Consider the following 26051-nt stretch of genomic DNA (forward strand, 5'->3'; position numbering starts at 1 on the left):
ACAATCCCAGGAGTTTTTATTTTGGATCACTTCTGGGACAAGAGAGATTTTTATCAGTAAACTTAAGCTATTAGGTTTAAAATTCTCAGAATCTCAGAAAAATTATATAAAGAAACTGTATCAGAGAAGTAATAGAAAACACTAGTGCTTTGGGGTCTGAATTAAGAGAAGTCCTCAACTGGGCATAGTAGCAAGTGCCTTTAATGTCAGCACTTGGGAAGCAGAGGCCAATACAGTAAGACCCCGTTTCAAAAAGAGAGAGGGAGAGAGAGAGTTGAGGAGTACATGTGTGCGTGTGTGCGTGTGTGTGTGTGTGTGTGTGTGTGTGTGTGTGTGTGCGCGCATGGGTGTGCGGGAGGTGTTCCTCAAAACTCATTTTTTTTTCCATTTTCAGTGAGGGGGACTTAGGAGCCCCCAATCCCTCCCTTGTCACTGACGGGCTGCTGTCAGATATTTCCCTGGGTTTTGTTACTCCAGGCAGCCTTCTATCAGAAGATGGTTATTTACAATTCCCAGCCCTGAGTTACAAATAGCAGCTGAATTACACTGCAGTGTCAGTGCAGTGTACAGAACATAGGTCTTTGTGAAGCTGGTGTGTCTTGGCCAGGTAAAAGGAATTTCATTATAAAATCAGCAGAGGGTCTTTCTGTGGCTAACTTGACACTCTCAGGTGGTCCTGCAGGCTGCACACTAAGGCAGGCTTCACAGCAAGGTTCCTGACACAGACCATTTAGACTAGGAGCCAGACAACACTTTCTCTCCTTAACGTTACATAAAACCACCAGTGGTATTTGGTAAATTGCCCCTTTGTGCATTAACTAATCATATTTAGGCATCTATACTAAATAGCGTTTTTATATAGATCATGTTAACTCCTTAAAATTTCTTTAAATAATTCAATCTAAAATATTTTTCCTGAGATTAGCTACAGGAGTGGTATCTTTAAACAAATACTATCTACTTCAAATTTAAAAAATCATTAGTATATAATATTTTCTCCTACCATATCAAACTTCTAAATACTCTACCAAGCACACGCTGACAACTACCAATTTATGAGCTCTTCAACACTCTGAAAGGGGTATTTTAGAGAGGAACTCATTATGTGCTTCTGCCACAAGGCAGCACTGAATGTGCCGCTGTTGGTTCCCGTGGCAGACTGTACCGTCTATGCCAGAGTGCAGCTTAGCATAAAGGTTTGTCATTCATATAGCTGAGAACCCAGCAATCCCACACCAAAGGCATGTGCCCAGCCTGCAGCACTGACTCCCAAAATAAGGTTTTTGGACTCACACCACCACCATCTCATGGGAACATATTAGACATTAAAATTCTTGGGACCCACCCTAAAACTACTAAATCAGAAATCCAATATGTGTTTTAGCAAGCCCTCTAGTGATTCTGATGTCTGATAAATGGGTAAAATATAGTATTAACACAATCAAGTACTTTGTAATACAGAAGATGAATGAAAATATTCCAGGTACATTTATAAGTCTAATAAAATTATAATACAGATCCGATGAATAACATAAGTCTATGATATATTTTAAAAAGGTCAAACATATGACAATAGTTACTATATTTTAAGAAAAAATTTGTATGACAAAGCAATAAAACTAATTTCAAAAGAAATATTGTTTCTAGAAAACAAAAATAAAAATGCTGCTAATAATTATACATAGTCATTACTTTAAATGATAAATGAGATTTCGCCTAAATGCTAATAAATTATTAACTTGTGATACTGTCATTTGGTTACCAGGAAATAATGTAATTATAGTATGAAATTCTCGAGACAAATTTTAAGAATTATTTTGAAAGAAAATGTAAAAACATGAGAAAGCGTGAAATTAGCCAGATAATGAGATAACTGCACAATAAAAGGACTAGGGTAAAATAAAATGACACATTATTGATATTATTTATTATATAGAACTCTATACTTAATATTTCTTCTGTGTGCAATAAATTCCATTAGGATCATAACAGATTTTAAAGCAATGCTGAGACAGTAACTCTTAAATTATTAAAGAAAATTATCAAATTTTCTGTCTAAAATGGGTAAGAAATTGGTATTTCATAGATTTTTTTTCAATTTACAAGGTACATAGTTCAATGCTTTATATTTTGTGCCATCAAATTACATATCTGCATAGTTATCAGTTGAGAGTAAAGAATTCATTTTTAAGGGGAAATTATCACAGAAAACCATGGTCTAACTATGATTTTGCTAAAACCAAAAGAAACAACAGAGTAATACAAAACCAAAAATTTTAAATTATTTATCAATTGTTGACTGGCTTTTAATGACACAGAAGAAAAGCATAAATTCTGCTGTATTTCCTGTCATAATGAAAAATCATCCCAAAGATCAAAGGTCAAGCAAGAAAGGCTTGTTACATACCTCTTTCTCTAATATTCTAGCAATCTCGCCGAGGGTCCGATCCAAAGCTGAAGCCTTATTATTTACCCAAGAGCCACTGTCTTGTACTTGAAGTTGTTTTACAAGATCTTTGGCTAATCTCTGAAGCCTTGAATACAAAATGAAAAACTGTATTAATTATGTGTGTGTATATATACATACATGTATATAAGTATGAATATATAGAGATAGATTATAGAGTCCATTTTTCTAAACATGTGAAATACATGAATACTCTCAATATTCTACCTGAAACTTCTCTAGAGCAAAACCAGGGAGAGCAAATAGACAGCTCACAGTCTATATACAGTTCTCCATTTTTAAGGCCACATCCAATGCAACAACCAGCAGACATCGGCCTCAGCTGTAGTGATGGAAACCATACCTTTTGCATGACCCTCAGTTAGAAATTAGAAAGGAGTCGGGAGTGGGAGAAAGTGACAGGATGATGATCCAGAACATAGTAAAGAACCTAAGAGGCTTCAGGTTCTGATCCGAAGCCTCCTGTTATTCTAGGCATTGAAGCACTCAAATTCCCATGGTATCAATCTTCCCATGGTCCACTCCATAGGACCATTGGAGCTAATTCTTACAGCAGCAGAGTACTCTGTTGCACTAGATCTAGGAATGTCACTCCTTTTCTAGACTGTTAGACGCCTCAGAGAAGGAGCGCAGGTTAATGTCTCACACAGTTGCACTCCCTTTACTTTCCTTTACTTCTTCACACCATTCTTCATTCCTGCCTGTTTGCCTGAGCAGCAGATGAGTCGCCAGTCGGTCTTCCAGACATTCCCCAAGTCTATTTTCCCTCATTTGTCTATCTTCAAACTTTTCAAATATGGTAGATTCCATCATGTATAACTATAATTAAATTCTTAAAAATTTCTTAGACATTCCCTCTGTTGTTGTTTCATTTGTTACTTATGCTAGACACGCTCCAGCAATGGTAACAATGTCAATTTAGTTCTTACCATGGAATAGACAATCTTCTCAATGCCTTGAATATATTATTTTATTTAGTTGACTCAATAAAAACACTTGTGAGTCTATTCCCACTCATGACTCTCTGAGAAAGTCAACAGTGCTGAAGCTTGACAATCTTAGTGAATTTCTCCTTCTGCTAGTTTCCAAGCCTACACATACTTCATGCCATTCCACTCTTTACAATGTAAGTCTCTTTCTCTCTTTTGCTTTCATAAGAGTTTATATTTCATACATAGAGAAGAAGCTACTAGGAAAAATATAAATCTCACCATTATGTCTAGTCACCCGTCTCTCCTATACATCCAAGGAAGGTCCCCTCTTCGTAAGCAGAGCTAACACACACTGCAATGCATGAAATCCTTCTGGACTTCAATTCCTTTTCTTCCTACATTAGTCTTTGAAAATGCTCATTTCCTACTGAAATGCCTTTTCCACTCTCAAATTACTCAGGAAATTCCTACTTATCTCTATTTTCAGCACAGAAGTCACCTCCTATAATTTTTAATATTTCTTTAATGCACTCAGCCCAAGCAAATTAAATACTTAACTACCTGTTTAATGTGCACTTTTCTCATGAAGCACTTTCTATAATGACATATATGTTCTCTATTTGAATAATCTACATTATAATTGCTAGCTCCATATGGTTATTGGAGCATATTAAGCACTGAACACTAAATTGTATTGAATTTTGAAAATTTAGTGGTAATTTGTGATTAGAAGCTCTTGAATTGTCAGTGCAGAAGCAGATGCAATTTATATTATATTGCTCATCTATTACGTGCTGTTGGAGTTATTAAAGGCGTTGGCTCTAAAAGTATGGAAGTCCCTCCCTCCAGGCCCCCGCCAACTTCAGACTCAAACATATTTATGAAAATTTTTTCCTAAACTCTGGTCTTGGTCAAGTTAGCCCCTGTTTCTGTATTGAGAGAGGGACTAACAAGACGCTCAGGTTATTAAAAATAGTCTGTCCTCAAGAACACCTACAAGTCAGACACTCCCAACAGAGGTGACTATTATTTGTCCCCTGATATAAAAACGCCTACAGTGAGGACATTAAGTCAGAAGTTCAGCCACAGGAAGCTCATCCATGAACGAGAATTTAACTAAGAATTCTAGACGGCTTCTCAACTTCTTCAGTTTTCTGCTGGATGTTGTGAGCACCAAATTTGATTGAACTGTTGCTATTTGTCCCTTTATTTAAAGGCCTCAGTAAATCATATACCATGCACTACACTGGGACCCCCTTAATAGAAGCTCCTTCATCATTGTTTTGCCAGTCAATTTCTGCTATATGCTTGTAATTCCCCAAATTAATGATGTAACCCTTCCCTTTCTCTGTGAACTGAGTGACTCACTCGTCTCTGTCGGATGGTCTGAGTGTTTTCTTATTTCTGCGGCATCTCCCTTCCTTATTCACTATTCAGTGCTTGTTTCCTATATACTTAACAAACTCACCTATTTAAAACTGAAAATATGACTGTTTTAGATCATTCTCCAGGCTGTACTATACGACAGTGTCAAGTTCATGAAGGAGGTTCCTTATCTATCTCCTAACATGTAAGCTGGAAGGTATTAGTTTAATATTGAGTGAATTTATTTTTTAACTTAACAATATCCGTGAATCTTATAGGGTTTAAAATAACTTCATGTACAGGATCTTTAGTCATCTTAGTAACACTGTCAACTAGTGCTCTCTCTGGAAACTGAGGAAGTTAGGGTTCATAGAAGTTAGATGACTTTTTCAGGGCCGAACAGCTAGCAAAATTGTACGACTTGGACTCAAAACATTTGATCTCCAACTCTCATGCCACATTTCTTAACTCAAATAAAGGAAATTGGTTCACAAATGAGTAATTTCATAGAATGTAATTTTACTTAACATTTATTCATGTAAAATTAAAAAAAAATCTGTCAAGGAATACAACAGCAAGGTCAACTCCAAAAGCAGCCGTGGACTACAGCTTATGCTTCATCTATCTATCTACAAAGTTTACCTCAGTGAGCCAAAGCAAGAATACAGACTCTGAAGCCCAAAGTGCCCATGCTTTAAATCTGAAGCCAGCTCTACAGATTTATTAACCCTATGGATATTATTTAACTTTTCTAAACTATAACTTCATCTTAAAAGCTGGGCATCTCTGTCTGTCTGTCTGTCTGTCTGTCTGTCTGTCTGTTTGCCTCTGTCTCTCTGTGTCTGTGTCTCTGTCTCTCTCCCTTCCAAGGATCAGAGATTGTACCTAATACCATTCACTTTAATAGATAATGAATAAACCATTGTCTAAATCAACTTCATTACTATAGATCAAGAGATCTAGACCTAACAAAAGGAGAGGAGTACGTACAAAATAGAAAACAATACTATCATCATTTCCCTTCCAGTCAAGTATGAAATAGACTCCCATCTAAGATTGCTGGCTGCAAATGATAGATAAGTAGCTACTTTGGCTTTTGGTTGAATAAAGTTTGCACAGTATGTAACCGAATATCTAGCCATAATAATGGAAGCTAGCAGTATTCTTACCAAGAATGCTCATATTCCACTGGAAACCAGAAATACTTAGGGAAGAACAAGGACCATTTTAACTCATAGCATGAAAGGAGCTTACATTTCACTGAGTTAAATCAATCCGAGGTTTATCAACCTACAAGTCAAGGAAAAATGCCAAATCGAGGGTGTACTTTAGTAACATGAGGTTTATGAGTAACATAAACCTCAGTGTCGTTCCCTGCCTCTCCTCAAGCCCCAGAGACAATACAGTTCCTTTGAAGAAAAACAAAACATCTGATTTTGATGGTTATTTTCAATAATTATAATGGTTATTATCAATAACTATAGAGCACTGCAGAAGTCAAGCTGAAATCTGTACATTTCCTAAAGTCTAAGCACAAAAGTGGCTTGGAAACTTTAGCTTTCAACACAGAAATTGTTATTAAGGTTATTTTTGGAAGGTAATTATTTTAGCAAAAAACAAAAGTGAAAAGAGGGTAATTCCTTGCCTAACACATAGGAAGTATCTTTCGGGTAAACAGATTTGTGGAGAGTGCTAAGAGATGGAAATTTTATCCTTTTTTTAAATTTTTATTAGATACATTTCTTTACTTATATTTCTTTTTTAATTTTAAATCTGAATTTATGTTTTGAAATAAAAATGCAAGATATCTGACTTTTATAAAATTGTCATATGGAAACACACTTTAAAATACCATTACATGCTGTATTTACTTAGAAAGAGTTAACAATAAATCCAGTCTAAACAAGAACCTACTATCAGTTGGTTATAATGTGAGTTCCTTCCTTTCTTTGTTTAAAAAGAAAGCTTATGGGAAATGCTGGACCCATCCGAAGAGCCAGTGATGACTCAGCACCTCCATGATTAAGGAAGCCTGGAGCACAGACCGCCTGATGGGGGTGGACTCCAATCTGCAGCTCCTCCACCTGGGCTGCAGGGCTATTGCTGGGTGCTTTCCAAGTCCTGTTTGCCATGGCCCTTTCATTTCTAGTTACAATACAAATATCACCATTATTTTCCTTTCATTGTAAACTTCAACAGAAACGTCAGCAGGCTACAGACTCTGTACATGGAGTTCAATGAACTTTCTTGAGATGCTCAGCACTCTGGGAAAGCCTTTTTTGCAGAAGCTTCTGATCTGGTTCAGTCTCATGTGGTAACTTGGACATCAACCACACAGACCAGTGCTCACAAGGTGGGTCCAACTAGCAGGCCTTTTCTGAAGACGTGCCCATGGCTCTGCTCCGGCTCAAACCATCTTCTCTCCAATCACAGGAGATGCCATCTCTCCTTTCCTTACGCTCTGACTGACAGCTGGTATTATGGTCTATTCCTGTAGAATTCCTTTATTCCATTCTAATAGTCAACAATTTGAGGCTGCTGCATAACTGCTCCTTAGATATTTTGCTGATCTGTAAAACTAGGCTGATTTGTATAAGAATAAGTAAGAAACAAATGCTGGTGGATCATGGCCCCCTGTCGTCATGTCCACCACTGAAGGATGGTAGCCTTCAACAAGCCAACCAAGTTCACACATGGTTTTCCTTTCATATACTCAAGTTATTTTTGCTCCAATAATAAAACACGATTTTTTCTTAAGTAATAAATACGTGACCTGGTCAACTGTCACAAAACCAGTAGCTATAATGTGTTCTACGGTGCTCCAACTCTTCATTTCCACATCCGTTCCAAAACCAGGGTTCAAGCCTTTGACTGTGCTCATGGATTCAAGTTCTAAGACATACCATTTGACATTAACGTTCCTACGTTTAATGAAAACTAAAATGACATTCTTTACATGAGGAGGGAATATAAAATCATCACTGCTTCATAATTTCTTTCAAATTCATAGTGGCACCAAATCTCGCTAATTACCAAAGTCTAACTTTGTGAAATTTCTTCTATGATGATAGTACCATTATTGACATTTATTTGTTCCTACTTAAATTTCATTTCAACTACCTGATATCAAAGTTGAGGTAGCTGCATTGTGGCTGCATTGCAGGCAGTGGTATTGTTCAAAGACGACCTGGAACATCGGGTTTGATTTAAGTGAGAGGGGAAAAAAGTCTCCCTGACAGTTTTCTCAATTGGCATTCAAACCAACAACAACAAAAAAGAACAGAAACATACCTTCACCCCCCTCCCTATCATTCCTTTAGTGATAAAAATACAGTTCTTTTCTGAGCATTGACACAATACACGGGACCTGTTTCTTTTCATGGAAAGTGGCGTCCAGGGAGGAATCAAATTCCATGGCCACCTTCCAGTTAACACGAGTAAGAATGGGCATGAATTCCAGCTTGTGAATGCAGTTTCAGCATGGTACAAAGTGACTGGATGAACCACGACCCGTCCTTTGAATTTCTTCAGGAATAGTAACCAGGTGCTGCAGAGTAAGCATACAGGAAGTCGGCCTCCACTGGTACCATCTGGCATGCCATATCATCCTCAGTTCCACTGTCTGTCTCAACGCCACATTTCAGCTCCACCCAGCAGGCCTGAATGATGAAGAGTTTCGGCTTTCCAGTCAGGCTTTGGCAGTAGTCGCCTCTGAAGAAACTAGTTAATTTTCAGTTCAACAGATCTGTTCATTCCAAAAATTACTCATTCATTGCCATGGCTTAGAATCACACACACAAAACTGCTCCTTTTGCTGTGATCTTCCTTAGAAACACTATCCATCAATTCCATAATTTCTTCGGTTCTTGATCTTAAAGCATGAGTCATTGGTGCTTTTTATTTTCAGGAAATTTTCTCCAGTGTCCATGTGTTCGAGACTCTTTCTCACTTTTTCTTCTATTAGATTGAGTGTATCTGGTTTGATATGGAGGTCCTCAATCCACTTGGACTTAAGCTTTGTACAGGGTGATAAGAATGGATTGATCTGCATTCTTCTACATGCTGACCTCCAGTTGAACCAGCACCATTTGTTGAAAATGCTATCTTTCTTCCATTGGATGGTTTTAGCTCCTTTGTCAAAGATCAAGTGGCTATAGGTGTGTGGGTCATTTCTGGGTCTTCAATTCTGTTCCACTGATCTACCTGCCTGTCTCTATATCAATACCCATACAGTTTTTATGACCATTGCTCTGTAATACTTCTTGAAGTCAGGGATGGTGATTCCCCCACAAGTTCTTTTATTGTTGAGTATAGTTTTTGCTATCCTGGGTTTTCTGTTATTCCAAATGAATTTGCAAATTGCTCATTCTATCTCTATAAAGAATTGAGTAGGAATTTTCATGGGGATTGCATTAAATCTGTAGATTGCTTTTGGCAAAATGGCCATCTTTACTATATTAATCCTGACAATGCATGAGCATGGAAGATCTTTCCATCTCCTGAGATCTTCCTCAATTTCTTTCTTCAGAGACTCGAAGTTCTTGTCATACAAATCTTTCACTTGCTTGGTTAAAGTCACACCAAGATATTTGATATTATTTGGAACTATTGTGAAGACTGTCATTTCTTTAATTTCTTTCTCAGCCTGCTTATCCTTTGAATAGAAGAAGGCTACTGATTTGTTTGACTTAATTTTATACCCTGGAGCTTTTGGGGTCACTTAAGTATACACTATCATATCATCTGCAAATAGTGATATTTTGATTTCTTCCCATGGAAGTTGAACAATGCTACTCAATGACAACTTGGTCAAGGAAGAAATAAATAAAGAAATTAAAGACTTCTTAGAATTTAATGAAAATGAAGATAAAACATTCCCAAACTTATGGGACACAATGAAAGCAGTACTAAGAGGAAAACTCATAGTTCTGAGTGCCTGAAAAAAGAAACAAGAGATAGCATATGTCAGCAGCTGACAGCACACCTAAAACTCTAGAACAAAAAGAAATAAATAAAACCAAGAGGAGTAGAAGGCAAGAAATAATCAAACTCAGGGCTGATATCAACCAAGTAGAAATGAAAAGGACTATATAAAGAATCAACAAAACCAGGAGCTGGTTCTCTGAGAAAAATCAACAAGATAGATAAACCCTTAGCCAGACTAAGCAGAAGTCACAGAGACTGTATCCAAATTAACAAAATCAGAAATGAAAAGGAAGATATAACAACAGAATCTAAAGAAATTAAAAAAACATCAGATCCTACTACAAAAGCCTATATTCAACAAAACTGGAAAATTGGGAGGAAATGGACAATTTTCTAGACAGATACCAGGTACCAAAGTTAAATCAGGAATAAATAAACCATCTAAACAACCCCATAACTCCTAAAGAAATAGAAGCAGTCATTAAAAGTCTCCCAAACAAAAAGAGCCCAGGTCCAGATGGCTTCAGTGCAGAATTCTATCAGACCTTCATAGAAGACCTCATACCAATACTGTCCAAACTATTCCACAAAATAGAAATAGATGGAGCACTACCAAATTCCTTCCATGAAGCCACAATTACTGTTATTCCAAAACCACACAAAAACCCAACAAAGAAAGAGAACTTCAGACCAATTTCCCTTATGAATATTGACGCAAAAATACTCAATAAAATTCTTGCACACCGAATCCAAGAACACATCAAAACAGTCATCCATCATGATCAAGTAGGCTTCATCCCAGGGATGCAGGGATCATTTAATATATGAAAATCCATCAATGTAATCCACTATATAAACAAACTCAAAGATAAGAACCACATCATGATCATTTCATTAGATGCTAAGAAAGCATTTGACAAAATTCAACACCCCTTCAATGATAAAAGTCCTGGAAAGATCAGGACTTCAAGGCCCATGTCTAAACGTAGTAAAAGCCATATACAGCAAACCATAGCTAACATCAAACTAAATGGAGAGAAACTTGAAGCAATCCCACTAAAATCAGGGACTAGACAAGGCTGCCCACTCTCTCCCTACTTATTCAATATAGTACTCAAAGTCCTAGCCAGAGCAATCAGACAGCAAAAGGAGGTCAAAGGGATACAAACTGGAAATTTTATTCTTAAACACTTGAACAAATTCCAACAACTCTAAGCCCAAATTTGTCATTGACAGATATAAATATAAAACAATCTCTAGAAAATTATATCATTTTACTTAAAATTATACATAATATATATCTAAGACACACACACATGCACACACGCACACATGCACACACACACACACACACAGAGAGAGAGAGAGAGAGAGAGAGAGAGAGAGAGAGAGAGACTGAAGACATACCACTTGATTAACTATACATTCCCTCCAAACCAGAGACTATTTACCAAAAGCTCCAGTGGCAGGAATGGGAGATCTCCTTTCCAGTTGTTGGTTAGGAGAGTACAAGAGGCATTCCCAAAACAATTAATGTAGGTTGCTGCTGTTGTTACTGATGCTTTCCAGAAAAAGAAGGTAACATCCTATTGCTAACGATGCCCACATTTTGGATACTGTGGATGATCAACCTGGTTATGATTTTGGAGCCTCTTCGCTGAGGATTAGCTTTCATAACATTGAAAGAAGCATGGAAGCTGCAAAGGGAGAAAAGCATTCCTATCCTAATTGATTCCTATGAAACACACACAACAATGCTAAGAATGCCAAGGTATTCCAAAAGGTCAATAGTGGAACTTACATCCTGAAGGTAACCATAAGCCATTTAACTAGATTTAAAATTTTCTCAACTGGAGGGAATTCACACTTGGTACTATAAATTTTGCCAACTAGCCATGGCTGGTGAGGCTGGGACCTAGAGGGTACCCTCTATTGCCATTTTCCTATACCAGTATAATCTCTAACTGCATTCTAAATACAGATCTTCATACTATTAAGTGTAGCTTCTCATCCCTCACTTTGCTCCCGGTAACTCTTGTTATGGAAAACCACATCTGTTTTTAAAGAACTGTGCAAACACATTACATAGGTATGCGGGATATAACTAATATTATCAACTGTTCCACTACTAAGCACCTCTTCAATGGGAAGAGCTAAGAAATGTATATACACTATTTCACATTAAAAAATTTTAGGTATATTTATCTATATATATTAGAAGATACACATGTTACCAATCTAATTCACTACACAGTAGGATTTTGTAATACTCCCTGGATATATTAACTGTCCTCTTTAGGAGAAAGCAATCTGTCTTTTGTCACTCTTAATCTATTTACATATTTAGCCAACTGCCCTCCAAAATGTATTGTCTGTGCTGCTATATATGTATAATTGTCTGCACTTGGGCTTTTACTGCCCATTTAGGGATCTTGAATATTCCTCACATATTTGAATTTTAACATCATCTGCCATTGCTTCCCACCACACCCTAATCCTCAAATGGATCTGGCAATCTTTCTGAAGATGTCTTTCCATCCCTACTCATTCTTACTGGACTCCCTTTAGCAGGCCATGTTGCCCGGTTGTTTCCATCTGAGTCTCCAATACAGAACACTCAAGTACCTATTGTGACAGGATTGCCTCACTTAATGGCTTCAGTGTTGATTTTCTTTTGAAAGAAGGACAATAAGAATACAGTGAGACAGCCAGAACATGTCAAATACAGAGGTGAAAGCCAGCAGCAAACCACTGAAATGAGAACGGGATCCCCATTGGAGGAATCAGAGAAAGAACTGAAAGAGTTGAAGGGGCTTGCAACCCCATATGGACAACAATACCAACCAACCAGAGCTTCCAGGGACTAAACCAAACCCAAAGACTAGACATGGACTGACCCTGGGCTCCAAATTCATAGGTAGCAATGATTAGCCTTTTAGGAGCACCAGTGGAAGGGGAATCCTTTGGTCCTGCCAAGGCTGGACCCCCAGTGTAGGGGATTATTGGAGGGGTAGTGGGGGGTGGACCCGGAGGGGAACACCCATATAGAACAGGAAGGGGAGGGTTTAGGGGGCTGATGGCCTGGAAACCAGGAAAGGGAATAACATTTAAAACGTAAATAAGAAATACCCAATTTAATAAAAATGGGGAAAAAAAGAAAACAGTGAGAGAGAATGTATTGTTTTTATTTATAAGCAGGAATAATTCTAAAGGAAAAATCCTTTATATGAACTATTTAAATATCAAGTTCATATAGGAAAGGCAGGGAGAATATCTGATTCCCTTTCTTTACTGGTTTTATTATTTTCTAGAAATAATAAATTAACTTTTTACAATGTTACAAATTCCTGGCTTTCACTTCTTTGTAATGCTTCAATCAGTGAAATTAATTATCCTTTGTGAATTCTAACTGCCCCATTTTTGGCAAGGGGCCTCTTCAAGTTGATATCCAAGTTCTTTAATAGCACAAGAATGGTCTTTAACAACTTCCCTGCCATATGAATGACAGTGTATGCAGATCTAGAATCTCACAATTATAGATATCACTGTTTTCTTTTCATAAGAAAATATATTTCAGGCCATTAGCAGTAAACATGATTGAACACAACTGCTTTTAAGACACTGTTTCTAATCTCTTAAACAGTCAAATGTAGGAAGTATGTGTGTGTGTGTATGTATGTATGTATGTATGTATATATATACATACATATGTAAACAAGCACATATATATATGTGAACACACATACAAAAATATATAATCTGCAAAATTTCAGTAAGATAAAGCACATTGTAAATTCATATGGGCTTTACCTTATTTGTATTAGATTCTACCAACTTCCTTTATTCAAGACTAAGAACTCATTTCTCTAGATTACATATGTTAAAGAATTATAGTCTTAAAGATAGATATCATGACTAGTACTCTTTTTTTTTCATTGCCATTTTCTTTCTTTTTTTTTTTCTTTATTAACTTGAGTATTTCTTATTTACATTTCGAATGTTATTCCCTTTCCCGGTTTCCCAGTCAACATCCCCCTAACCTCTCCCTGTCCCCTTCTCTATGGGTGTTCCCCTACCCATCTTCCCTCCATTACCGCCCTCTCCCCCTCCCCCCAACAATCATGTTCACTGGGGGTTCAGTCTTAGCAGGACCAAGGGCTTCGGCTTCCACTGGTGCTCTTACTAGGACATTCATTGCTACCTATGAGGTTAGAGTCCAGGGTCAGTCCATGTATAGTCTTTAGGTAATGGCTTTGTCCCTGGAAGCTCTGGTTGCTTGGCATTGTTGTTCATATGGGGTCTCGAGCCCCTTCAAGCTCTTCCAGTCCTTTCTCTGATTCCTTTAGCGGCGGTCCTGTTCTCAGTCCAGTGGTTTGCTGCTGGCATTCGCCTCTGTATCTGCTGTATTCTGGCTGTGTCTCTCAGGAGAGATCTACATCCCGTTCCTGTCAGCCTGCACTTCTTTCCTTAATCCATCTTATCTAACTGGGTGGCTGTATATGTATGGGCCACATATGGGGCAGGCTCTGAATGGGGGTTCCATCTGCCTCAGTTTTAATCTTTACCTCCCTATTCCCTGCCAAGGGTATTCTTGTTCCCCTTTTAAAGAAGGAGTGAAGCATTCACCATTGCTCTCCAATACTGCTTGAGTTCAGGGATAGTGATTCCCCCTGAAGTCCTTTTATTGTTGAGGATAGTTTTAGCTATCCTGGGGTTTTTGTTATTCCAGATGAATTTGCAAATTGTTCTGTCTAACTCTTTGAAGAATTGGATTGGTATTTTGATGGGGATTGCATTGAATCTGTAGATTGCTTTTGGTAAAATGGCTTGAAGTTCTTATTGTACAGATCATTTACTTGCTTGGTTAAAGTCAACCCGAGGTACATTATAATATTTGGGACTATTATGAAGGGTGTCGTTTCCCTAATTTCTTTCTCGGCTTGTTTCTCTTTTGTGTAGGAAGGCTACTGATTTATTTGAGTAAAAGTTTTGTACAATAAGAACTTCAAGACTCTGAAGAAAGAAATTGAAGAAGTCCCCAGAAGATGGAAAGATCTCCCATGCTCATGGATTGGCAGGATTAATATAGTAAAAATGGCCATTTTACCAAAAGCGATCTACAGATTCAATGCAATCCCCATCAAAATACCAATCCAATTCTTCAAAGAGTTAGACAGAACAATTTGCAAATTCATCTGGAATAACAAAAAACCTAGGATAGCTAAAATTATCCTCAACAATAAAAGGACTTCAGGGGGAATCACTATCCCTGAACTCAAGCAGTATTACAGAGCAATAGTGATAAAAACTGCATGGTATTGGTACAGAGACAGACAGATAGACCAATGGAACAGAACTGAAGACCCAGAAATGAACCCACACACCTATGGGCACTTGATTTTTGACAAAGGAGCCAAAACCATCAAATGGAAAAAAGATAGCATTTTCAGCAAATGGTGCTGGTTCAACTGGAGGGCAACATGTAGAAGAATGCAGATCGATCCATGCTTATCACCCTGTACAAAGCTTAAGTCCAAGTGGATCAAGGACCTCCACATCAAACCAGATACACTCAAACTAATAGAAGAAAAACTAGGGAAGCATCTGGAACACATGGGCACTGGAAAAAATTTCCTGAACAAAAGACCAATGGCTTATGCTCTAAGATCAAGAATCGACAAATGGGATCTCATAAAACTGCAAAGCTTCTGTAAGGCAAAGGACACTGTGGTTAGGACAAAACGGCAACCAACAGATTGGGAAAAGATCTTTACCAATCCTACAACAGATAGAGGGCTTATATCCAAAATATACAAAGAACTCAAGAAGTTAGACCGCAGGGAAACAAATAACCCTATTAAAAAATGGGGTTCAGAGCTAAACAAAGAATTCACAGCTGAGGAATGCCGAATGGCTGAGAAACACCTAAAGAAATGTTCAACATCTTTAGTCATAAGGGAAATGCAAATCAAAACAACCCTGTGATTTCACCTCACACCAGTGAGAATGGCTAAGATCAAAAACTCAGGTGACAGCAGATGCTGGCGAGGATGCGGAGAAAGAGGACCATTCCTCCACTGTTGCTGGGGTTGCAGACCGGTACAACCATTCTGGAAATCAGTCTGGAGGTTCCTCAGAAAATTGGACATTGAACTACCTGAGGATCCAGCTATACCTCTCTTGGGCATACACCCAAAAGATGCCCCAACATATAAAAAAGACACGTGCTCCACTATGTTCATCGCAGCCTTATTTATAATAAATAGCCAGAAGCTGGAAAGAACCCAGATGCCCTTCAACAGAAGAATGGATACAGAAAATGTGGTACATCTACACAATAGAATATTACTCAGCTATCAAAAACAACGACCTTATGAAATTCGTAGGCAAATGGTTGGAACTGGAAAATATCATCCTGAGTGAGGTAACCCAATCACAGAAAAACACACATGGTATGCACTCATTGATAAGTGGCTATTAGCCCAAATGCTTGAATTACCCTAGATGCCTAGAACAAATGAAACTCAAGACGGATGATCAAAATGTGAATGCTTCACTCCTTCTTTAAAAGGGGAACAAGAATACCCTTGGCAGGGAATAGAGAGGCAAAGATTAAAACAGACACAGAAGGAACACCCATTCAGAGCCTGCCCCACATGTGGCCCATGCATATACAGCCATCCAATTAGACAAGATGGATGAAGCAAAGAAGTGCAGGCCGACAGGAGCCGGATGTAGATCTCTCCCGAGAGACACAGCCAGAATACAGCAAACACAGAGGCGTATGCCAGCAGCAAACCACTGAATTGAGAATAGGACCCCCGTTGAAGGAATCAGAGAAAGAACTGGAAGAGCTTGAAGGGGCTCGAGACCCCATATGTACAACAATGCCAAGCAACCAGAGCTTCCAGGGACTAAGCCACTACCTAAAGACTATACATGGACTGACCCTGGACTCTGACCTCATAGGTAGCAATGAATATCCTAGTAAGAGCACCAGTGGAAGGGGAAGCCCTGGGTCCTGCTAAGACTGAACCCCCAGTGAACTAGATTGTTGGGGGGAAGGTGACAAGGGGGGGGAGGATGGGGAGGGGAATACCCATAAAGAAGGGGAGGGGGGAGGGGGATGTTTGCCCGGAAACCGGGAAAGGGAATAACACTCGAAATGTATATAAGAAATACTCAAGTTAATAAAAAAAAAAAGAAGAAAAGAAAAAAAATTAACTTTAACAAAAAAAAATGGAAATAGAAGCAATAAAGAAAGCACAAAGGGGGGGCTGGGGATTTAGCTCAGTGGTAGAGCGCTTACCTAGGAAGCGCAAGGCCCTGGGTTCGTTCCCCAGCTCCGAAAAAAAAAAAAGAACCAAAAAAAAAAAAAAAAAAAAAAAAGAAAGCACAAAGGGAGACAACCCTGGATATGGAAAACCAAAGGAAAAGACGAGGAGTAAGTCGAAGATACAAGCATCAACAACAGAATACAAGAGATAGAAGAGAGAATCTCAGGAGCAGAACATCCCATAGAAATTATCAACACAGCAGTAAAAGATAATGTAACGGAAAAAGCTACTGGCCCAAAACATACAAGAAATCCAGGACACAATGAGAAGATCAAACCTAAGGATAATAGGTATAGAAGAGAGTGAAGACTCTCAGCTGAAAAGACCAGTAAATATCTTCAACAATACAAGAAAACTTCCCTAACCTAAAGAAAGAGATGCCCATAAACATACAAGAAGCTTACAGAACTCCAAATAGATTGGACCAGAAAAAAAAAACTCCAAACACCAAATGAACAAAACAAAGAAAGAATACTAAAAGCAGTAACACTAGACTCTTTACTACCAGCTATTTTTTCGTGAAGTCCAATGTCTCTATGCTCCCTAGGGTAGAGCCTTTCTCCACCATAAAGCTCAGGAGTCCTGTTAGAATGGTGGAGACAGACCGCGCTGTATTCCATGTATCTGGGTAGAAATCTGTGATGGAGAGACATAGCCTTGTGTTGCACTTAAATCTTCCATTGGGGGTTATCATGTAAATACTAGGAGGCTTAAATGGAAATTCTCTGAGAAAAATTAGTTTTCCATGATAATAGCCACCTTCATAAGGAGTCATCTCAGGACCTTGGACAACATAATGCCATTCAAGAATATTTGAAGGGAGGGGTGCTCCGCACAGATGTAAGGCACTGGGTCTTTCTTAATTGGAAGGTAGTCCTCTTTCACCCTTTTGTTGTTGTTGTTGCTCTCTTACTGCTGTTACTGCTCATCAAGGCAGAATCAAGAGCCTTTGCCTGATGCATCCAAGAATGCTCACACCAGGAACAAGGTTACAGTCCAGCTTAGAAGCCATGTGGGTCAGAGAGCTCAACTTGCCCAACACCTCTCTGAGGCTGCCTTCAGGTTCACTGTGAACAAGGCCGGGGCAGGGCACAGAAGAGTGCACCGCACCATGAGCTGCACCTGCGCTGGGACTTAGCTCTCCCCCCCCCCCCCCACACACACCCCACACCCCACACCTCCGCAGCACTGCAGCCTTTCCTCCGCTACAGCAGCTCAGCTTCCAAGATGGCTACTCCAGACCTTCTTTTCTTGCATATACATGCAATGCTGTTAGTTTCCTTCTAGGTATTTTCACTGCATCCACAGATTCTGATAAGACTGTTTATGTTTCTGTTCATTGCAAAAAGATTTACAACTTTTTTCTCAGACGTCACAGCTAAGGTGTGTGTTACTTAATCTCCTTATTTTATCTGCACGTATTGTGAATTTTACAATTACCTTTCTCTTACTGTTCCTGGGGCATTTTCACTATAATCAGAGAGTTGATATTGCATTATTTCTGCTCCTTCTAAATTGTGCTTTATCTCAAATTCTAATAAAATTGCCCTCAAGCTTCTGCTTAAAGCCATTCCTAAATTCTTTATTAACAAGACTAAGAACCCAAAGGTAATCCCAATTTCCCAAGTAACTATGATAATCCAGACAAAGTTCTTATAAAGGCAGAAACCAAGGAAAAACATAAACTAAAATATGGGGTAAAATACTTACTTTGCTTTATAAGGTGACTCAGAGCCAGAATTTTTGGTTTCTACTGAATTCTCATATTCTTTAGCCCTAGAGAAAAAAAAAAGGTTTCATCTTTATTATTGTACAGCCAATAACATAACGATACAAAGGCTGGTTCAGTTTTTCCTTTCCCAGTAGTGTAGCATATTGTCAATGTGACATACTTTTATTTTTAAAATCCCTTAAATTATATAAATGTTATCCTGAGAGACTGAAAATGTGTACTCCCTCATAAGATATAGATCTCACTCAATAAAGATAATTCTGAGTTTAGAGTCTTGGTTGATTAAAGAATGATAGTAATGTAAAAATAAATCTGTAGTAAATTTAAAGGCTACGACTGTTCTGTGCAGCACAGGAACTACGGTCTACCGTCAGGCACGGGGGAGAAGCACGGGTGAGGAGCAACTTCATTACACTCACAGACTAAGTCAATGGAGGTAGTGTGACCTGGCGCTTAGAAGACGGTTCTGCTGTTTATACTGACTACACCAAGGCTCACGTAAGTCCCTGCTGCCTTTCTTTGCCACTCTATGCTTTCAGCTGGTGAGAGCATGAGGTGATAGCCAGCATAACGAAAGGGGTCACTAAAGCAATGTGTTAATGCTGAGCTAATGTATTCATTTCTCCTTTAGTCTTTTCTGAAAATAAAAGAGAAACTTATTAATTTAAATGTTAAATGTGGGTTGGACTATGGCTTGATTGGTCAAGTGTGAGACACAAAAGATTAAGAACCTCATTCCACGCCTACATCCCATGGAAGACCAGGTGTGGTAAATCTCTAACCCCAGTGCTCTTCAGTAAGATGTAAGGTCCACACAGGACAAGTCCAAGGCTCTAGTGGACGGGCTGCCAGATGAAGAAAAGACCCTGCCTTAAACAAGGTAGAAGGTGAAGAGCGACACATGAGACTGCTCTCTGACCTCCAAAGGCACATACTCACAAGTACTCACTCTGTCTTCCTCTCTCTAAGATTAAACAAAGGGTATTCTCAATCTGTTGTGACATTTTTACCATGAGTCTGTTACTTTACCAATATTACTATCTTTGTGGTATGGTTTGTATAAAACCTTTTACATTAAATATATTTACAAGTTTATATCTGAGGTGATGCCTTGGAAGATATGATGCAGTTCTTCAAATACTTTCTTAAAAGATGCATCTTCTACTGGAAAGCTTAATGTACTTAGACTTCATGCAATTCCAGGCTGGAAAGGCCCCACTTATATGCTACTGTGCTCTATACGTCATATCACTGAATGTCAAATCAATATTCTCTGCTCCCTAACCATTCATGAGTAGGGCTGTATACAAGGTGTATGTGTGTATTATGTGTTTACACGTGTGGGAACACATATGTGAGCCATTATGGATACAAACATCTCAAACTGTCATGTAAAATAATTCTTCCCTTTATATTGTTCTCATCAGCAATGTTGTCACACCTAATGAGAAACTGACCAAGTCATACATGTATTATTTCTAAATTATTTTCTAGAAATATTTTTAAATATTTTTTGTTCGCGTGTGGTGGAAGCTAAGGATATTGTTGATATGGTGAACTGTCTGTGCAGGTGACATACAATATGCTCTCTGACATAGTTTTATACTACTGTTTTATAAAATTGTCTTTAAAATCACAAGGAAAAACAGAAGGTTAAAACCAAGATATACAGGCTGGGAGTGGTGGTGCATGCCTTTAATCACAACACTCTGGAAGCAGAGGCATGAGGATCTCTGTGAATTCAAGGTCAGCCTGGTCTGCAGAGTTAACTCCAAGACAGCCAAGGCAACACAGAGAAACCCTGTCTTGGAAAAAAAAACCCAATACAACCACAAAAAAGACATACAAACACTGAATTTTATAATTATCTAAATAGTTGCCTTTACAATGTTGGGTTCTGTGATTGCTTTCGCTTTTATGGAGATTCAAGCAACTGCATAATTCATTTCTCTATTTTAATTGTTTTTAATTGAAAACATTTCTTACAATATATTTTGGTCATAATTTTCTCCTCTCTCAACTCCTCCAAGAGCCTCTCTTTCTACCTATAAAACTTCAACTCAAATGTCTATTAAGAGATAACTGAACAAAGGTTTTGATCTTACATATATGATCCATATATTCAACAATATAAGGGAAACAGATTGATTGACCCAAAATAAAGATCTTGGAAAACTACTTAGCAAGAGTCAGCAGCAAGGGAATATGATTTTGGATATAAGAATTTATAGAGTAATTTAAAAAAGCAGTCCATAATTACAGAAAGCATGTAAGGGATTGCCAAGGGCCAATTTAGTAGGTAAATGATTGGAAGGATACACAAAAGAGTTGGGCATGAAACAAAGAGTACACATGGAGGGACCCATGGCTCGATGCCCCAGTGTAGGGGAATGCTAGGGTGGTGAGGTGGGAGTGGAGGCGGGCAGCACCTTCATAGAAGCAGGGGAGATGGGATGGGATGAGGGTTTGTGGAGGGGAAACTTGGAAAGGGTATAACATTTGAAATGTAAATAAAGAAAATATTCAATTAAAAAAAAAGGAAAAGTTGGGTACAGTAGGGCACACTTATTAATTATCCCAGCAAAACCTACTATTCAGGGCCAGCCAGAGTCACAAAGTGAAATACAGCAGCAGCAGCAGCAGCAGCATTGTGATGTCACTGTGGACAACTCAGTGCTATACTGACTTCCATGCACAAGACTTTGTGCTCAATATCTACTGGGAAACGGATGAGGAAGGAAAAGCATAGGGAAGAGAAAAGCAGAAGGAAAAAAGGGAAGAGGAGGGCAGGAGGAGAATGGGGGCAAAATGAAAAGGAGATGAAGTGAAGAAGAGGAAAGAAGAATGGCCATGAAGGGAATGGGAGCAAAGAGGACAACATAGGTGTTCTACAAGTAAAAACGACTGACTGTGTACTGTATATATGAGCATCTGCTTACATGTATGCATGTGCACTGTGTGTATGCCTGGTGTAAAGGGGGTCAGAAGAGGGCATCAGATATCCATGGAACTGGAGCTACAGATGGCTGTAGCCATGTGGATACTAAGACTGAACCTGGGTCTCCTGCAAATGCAGCTAAGTATTTTTTTCTTTTTAAAAAAGATTTATTTATTTTATGTATGTGAATACACTGTTTCTGTCTTCAGACATACCAGAAGAGGGTACCAGATCCCATTACAGATGGTTGTGAGCCACCATGTGGTTGCCGGGAATTGAACTCAGGATCTCTGGAAGAGCAGTCAGTGCTCTTAACCACTGAGCCCTCTCTCCAGCCCCAAAGTGTGATGATCAACATTTTTAAAGTATGAACACTGACCTAAAAGTATACTTGAAGATCATTACTATAATCTCATTTTATTCATAAAAGTGAAGCACTGACTTGTGTTCATAGTTGGCTTATAAGAATATTCAAATCATTTTATCCCTACCCCCATGTTTTCTTTTTTATCACCTATCTTCCCCGCCTTTTATTTCTGAAGCAAGGTCTCACACTGTAGCCCACTATATAGCTCAGAATGGCTCTAACTAATATTCCTGCCTCAGCCTCCTGAGCACTAGGGTTGCAGGCATGTGGCACTACAAATGGCTCACCCATCACTCTAGTTCATAAAGTGGAATCTAACTTCCTACTCACTTCTAGATTTTTACATGTATTGATTTCTATGTATATAAATCTATAAGCTATTAGCACAGGAACAGACTTATATACTAAACACTACATTTAATGCACAAAACTGTTTCATTAGCCTAAATTAACTTCTATGTCACCTGGTGGTAAGAATACATAGTAGTCTTAACTCTGAGTCAGCTCTCTAGCCCCAGTGTCTACCTCCCCTCCCCATGCTGAGATTTGGTCTGGCTTAAATGGCTGCAGACATTTTAAAGCAAACATTATTTAAAGTAAGAATGAAGATGTGGTTTGTGTCAAGTGGGAGGTCAATGGTGATTTAAAGGGCTCAGACCTGGGCAATGATAACAGAATGCTTTTTTCCATATAGCGAGAAGACAACCATGAGGTCAGATGTTAGAGTGTGATTAAAGGGCAGTTTGTTTTAGGCATATTAAATTTCACTTAAAGGTGTAAAAATTTGTAATCAGCAAGTATAGGGAATATAAAATCAGGATTTAGCAGGGAGTAAACATAGAGAATAGAAGGGAACAAAATAACAAGCATTCAAGAGTGAGAAGCCAGAAGTTTTCAGCAGAAACTTCAAATCAAGCCAGTTACACCCTGAAGTAAGCTATGAAATTGTGCCTGGAAACGCACACTGATTGCAAAAACTAAATTCAAGAAAGCCTTTTCTGTTTATTGCAGTAAGGACCCATAAAAAACCTCATCCCTAGGATTTCTTACACTCCAGAAATACATGGCACTTCCTTCTTTTGTGAAGTCAAATCAGAAAACATCATTATTTGTTTTCTAACAATTCATTTTCAAAGAAACAAAATCCTCTGGAGTTATCTCTGATCTTTGAGATGAATCAGATTACTTAACAGGCCACAGTCTGGCCATGGAAAGTACAGACTACTGTATCACTCAGCATTCTCCTCCTTCCACATTCTTATCAATAATTCCATGGACTAATAAACATCTCTTTTTGAGACTTTCATGATAAAAGGTTCATAATGCTTTCTCCCAATGCTAAAGGTATCAACGAAGAAAGAGCTGTATTTGTGTCCTCAAACAAGACCCATCAGTCATCATGTGACATTAAAGCTTGTGAGGTAATGTACTACACAGCTGTCTGAGCTCAGATGTCATTTTGGAGGCTGATGATAAACTACAGGTCTGATAACTCACTTTCCATTTTAAGATATTTCTTGAACTTTTCCTGTTGTGACAGGCAACCAAATTAATTAAACCCTGTCATGGCTCTGACACCACAGCCAGCTGACTTCTATTTGTTGATTGCTATTGATTTTCTTTGATACTTCATTTAAAAATCAATAGTTGGAAAGAAAAATAAGCTTAGTTTACAAATATTTAAATGTAGCATTGTATGCTGAAAGAGGCTCAAGTTTGGCCTGGCCTTGGTATCTCATTATAAGAAGAGCCCTTGAGTAGGTGAAAGGGAGGGCTTTGGATCAATACTCAGTTTTCTTTCTCAATCAAAGAAAGTGGCTATAAATTAGGTTCATTGAGGTTTTTTTTTTTTCCAAAGCTTTTGAAGCAAACAAGTTTAAATGTTTTTTCTTCCATCAAATTAAAAGGCCCATCCCTAAGAACTTCTGTTTTATATTTAAGAACATTTATGTTACCTGGTGTTCATGCGTGCTTTTATCTTTTTAGCTTTTTTCTTATTCTTTTGCCGTTCTTCTCCATCTTTCATAGGCTCTGGTGGAGCTGCACTTTCAATCACAATGTCAACAACATACTTCTTCAAAGACAGATGTTCCTGCAAAACAATCAATGAAATGATGGCGGTGATGATATTTTAAAACAACACAGGACCACTCCAAAGTAGTAGACAGAATAGATGATATAAAAGAAACTAAAAGTAATCCCTAGGCAATAATGGCTCTCACAGTTGCTTTAAAACACACTGAAACATCTGTTTTAGTTGAGAATTTCAATAACTCCTCAAACCTTTGGTGAACATCAATTGCATTATATGCTAAGGAAAAACGGACATAGCAGTGCAAAGGGAAAGAAAATATATACACAAAACATACATACATACATACATACATACATACATACATACATACATACATACATACATACCATACAAGTGTTTGGTTAGTCATTTAATGTACAATAGGAGCCTGAGGGGAAGATGAGACAGATGTTCACTCAGGGTAAAGAGAGAAGACTGCAACTAAGCAGTACAGTGTTTGGTGATCTGAGCAGATGCTGGAGTTGTATGTGTACACTAGAATAGGGAAAAGGGGTGAGAAAGGTGAATCATCTCAGAAAAGACATGCCAGAGGGAAAGTGTATAGCACTGAAGACAGTTTTTGTTTGGGTGAAATGCAGAATTTGACTTGTTTGCCTTCTCATCATCTTAGATAAGTCTTCTCACTCCAACTATGCTATTTCATGTACTCAATTCCTTTGCCTTTCACTTCATTCATTTGACATGGCAAAATCCCAACTCTACATCTAGCTTTCCATCTATTTCTGTGTCTCTATTACAGAATAGTGTATCTATAGGAGAAACTGAGTCAACTACTTTCATTTTTTAGGATACTAAACCACAAGCACAAATGCCAGGCAGCCAAGCACACACACATTAGCTTATCCACACACTCATCTTTCTAGAAATCCTTTTTAGAACACCCCTTCAAATCTCAAACACTTGTTATTGTATCCCTGCATCTCAGTTAAAACCTACTTTTCTTTAACTGAGGAATTATATAGAAGATCATTATATAGAAGTTCCACGGCCAATTTACCTACCACTCTGTGTGCCTACACATTTTGTCTTTTTTCCACTCTACTATATTTAAACTCATGTTCCTGTTAGGGTTAAGACTTCCAAAAGTACACTAAGTCTTATTTCTTCCCCTAGACTTATATCTTATATTTCTTTGATTCTTCACATTTTTTCTTTAGATCATCTCAAAAGAAATCCTTTTTCTTGTCCCCCTAAAGCTAGTATCCTATGGAACCAGGAAGTGTGGCCTTTCCATCTTTACCTCTTTAACTCTGCTCTCTCTTGAACTTATGAGTACAGCAAAAACCTTACTAACCCTAACCAATCTGCAAATTCCCCTTGTTAGGAAACCAACACCAAGACCAACACTGTTGTGTCTCCACCAGCTTTTTTGCCTTACAGGCCACTTCTTCCTCCCCCAAAACCTTTCATAACAAGGTTTCCTGACATCACATTTTCCTCCTAATCCAAAATAACATGCTCATAAAACTCTTAGGCTCCCCATGTCCATAAATTGTGCCATTTTTAACATAATTGCTCAATCATTAGCAAAACTTACCCATTCTCTTCGCAACCCTAAGTCCATACCAGATTGACCCACTAACCCTCACAAGTATCACCTAGTTTCAGTCTCTAGGTGACATCTGTATAACTGAAACAACCCTTTAATTAGTAGATCAGTTTCTAATTAGACCTCTGTGCATGCTGTGCTTGTACAATGTATAAGTGTGTATTTGTGTGTATTTGTGTGTACAGGTGGATCAGCATGGAGATGAGAGTCTGGCTGGCAATCAGGCCCCAGTGAACCTCCTGATTCTACACCATGTCCTCTAACCTACACACCTTGCAGTAGAGTTACAGACATGTGTGGCCGTGTTCAGCTCTTTATGTGAATGTCAGGATCTGAACCCAGG

General features: G+C 38.3%; 1 protein-coding gene and 2 pseudogenes across 9 annotated transcripts in view; all 3 read right to left on the reverse strand.

The window, feature by feature from the left end:
* The window catches only part of Scaper (S-phase cyclin A-associated protein in the ER), a 387677-nt gene that overhangs the window by 190510 nt on the left and 171116 nt on the right, over positions 1 to 26051 (reverse strand). For all 9 annotated transcript variants that reach the window (XR_015626332.1, NM_001427719.1, XM_087560185.1 and 6 more), the window contains 3 exon segments: positions 24020 to 24156; positions 18738 to 18803; positions 2408 to 2534 (listed from right to left, as the gene is read on the reverse strand). Coding sequence is in view for 8 of the 9 variants with exons in the window: in NM_001427719.1 (NP_001414648.1) it covers positions 2408 to 2534; positions 18738 to 18803; positions 24020 to 24156 (330 nt within the window). In the remaining variant the exon portion in view is untranslated.
* Positions 8004 to 8729, reverse strand: LOC148004144 (caspase-3 pseudogene; annotated as a pseudogene).
* Positions 16911 to 18071, reverse strand: LOC148004145 (ubiquitin-conjugating enzyme E2 J2 pseudogene; annotated as a pseudogene).

This window comes from Rattus norvegicus, chromosome 8, assembly GCF_021556685.1.
Source record: "Rattus norvegicus strain SHRSP/BbbUtx chromosome 8, alternate assembly SHRSP_T2T, whole genome shotgun sequence".
Lineage (NCBI taxonomy): Eukaryota > Metazoa > Chordata > Mammalia > Rodentia > Muridae > Rattus > Rattus norvegicus.